At 36.6% G+C, this 1,329-nt stretch overlaps 1 protein-coding gene across 1 annotated transcript in view; it reads left to right on the plus strand.

Moving 5' to 3' along the window:
• LOC101863068 (solute carrier family 23 member 1-like) overlaps window positions 1-1,087 on the plus strand; it is a 19,712-nt gene extending 18,625 nt beyond the window's left edge. Inside the window, exon 9 of the mRNA XM_035973245.1 lies at window positions 906-1,087. Within this exon, the coding sequence (XP_035829138.1) occupies window positions 906-1,087 (182 nt within the window). The remainder of the gene's footprint in view (window positions 1-905) is intronic.
• Window positions 1,088-1,329: the final 242 nt, after the last annotated feature.

Below are 1,329 nucleotides of genomic sequence, written 5' to 3' on the forward strand. Positions count from 1 at the left end.
GAGAGAGAGAGAGAGAGAGAGAGAGAGAGAGAAAGCAAGTAAGAGGATGCATACGGGCATATTGTTCGTTTATGCTTGAGTAAGTGATTTGTGCAATGTTGTATGTTTATTATCGTGCATGAATGCAGTGCGTACATTTCTGTGTTGATTCTCAATCTTTGCATGTTGATATTCTGGTATATCCACCCTAAATTTCCTTCAGTAGTCAATAAAGTTTACATAATTATATCTTATCTGATCTTATCTCATCTCTATGTTATTATCGTTTATGTAAAAATACAAAGGTAACCGAGACTGGTTATTGTGTACACTATTACACGCTTGTACTTGTACACCTGTATAATAATAAATATACTTTAAAAAAATAAAAAGGACTCTTAACCTGAAGTTAACCGGGCCGGATCCGCATTACTTCGGAGATCCTTGAATTTGGATTAATCTAAAATTGTTAATCTATTAGAAGACAAAGACACCTTTCACTTTTGAACAAGGGGATGACGACCCTCCGTGTATGTCGTGAATTTTTTAAATCAGATATAAAGCCAGCATAACCAGTGAGAGCTAGACTGGTTTAAATTTAAGTAGTAATTCTTCATGAATTTTAGAATCAGAAATAAGACCAAACCTTGTATAAGTTCGATTTAAAAAACGAAAGTATCGGTAGTTAGTAGTTGTTTATATTCCATGGCTATTTTATGGTCTGTACATATGTATTTCAAATATGACCACAGTCCAAACAGAAACAGTAAAAGAGCTCCAAAACAAGCAGAGCCGATGTAAACACGACCTTGTCGCCGCAGGAGCAGCGCCAAAAAAAAAAAATTTGAGTTTATATATATTATATGTATATCTTTTTTAATGTATGTATAATATAAATTCATACATATATGCCCCTTTCATTCCAGGAACTTTGAAGGAGCGTGGCCTTGTGCCCTATAGTAAAACCAGCATGTCACAGCCAGGGAAAGGAAATAAGGACACTTATGAGGGCGGGATAGAAACCTATCGGCTGCCTTTTATTCCTGCTCGCTTTCGTAGAAGCAGATTGCTTAAGCTCATCCCTCTCTTCGACTACGAAGGAGAGTGATTCTCTCACCACACACACACAGGAGTTGCAGATAAAAGAATGCATGAAGCTATTGTTATCCCGGTGGGTTTAAATGTTTGCAACATACTGGTTTATGTAAATCTTAATATTTACCTCACGTTGGAAATTTAGAGCGTTTCTGAAAGATCCGTGTCTTTTGTGAGATTAGGGACAGGAATAGAAAAGATCATGTGAAGACCGTGATCTTTTTGAGTGTGATTATGCCGCATGCGCATGCCTTA

The sequence above is a fragment of the Aplysia californica genome, unplaced genomic scaffold (assembly GCF_000002075.1).
Source record: "Aplysia californica isolate F4 #8 unplaced genomic scaffold, AplCal3.0 scaffold01076, whole genome shotgun sequence".
Classification (NCBI taxonomy): domain Eukaryota; kingdom Metazoa; phylum Mollusca; class Gastropoda; order Aplysiida; family Aplysiidae; genus Aplysia; species Aplysia californica.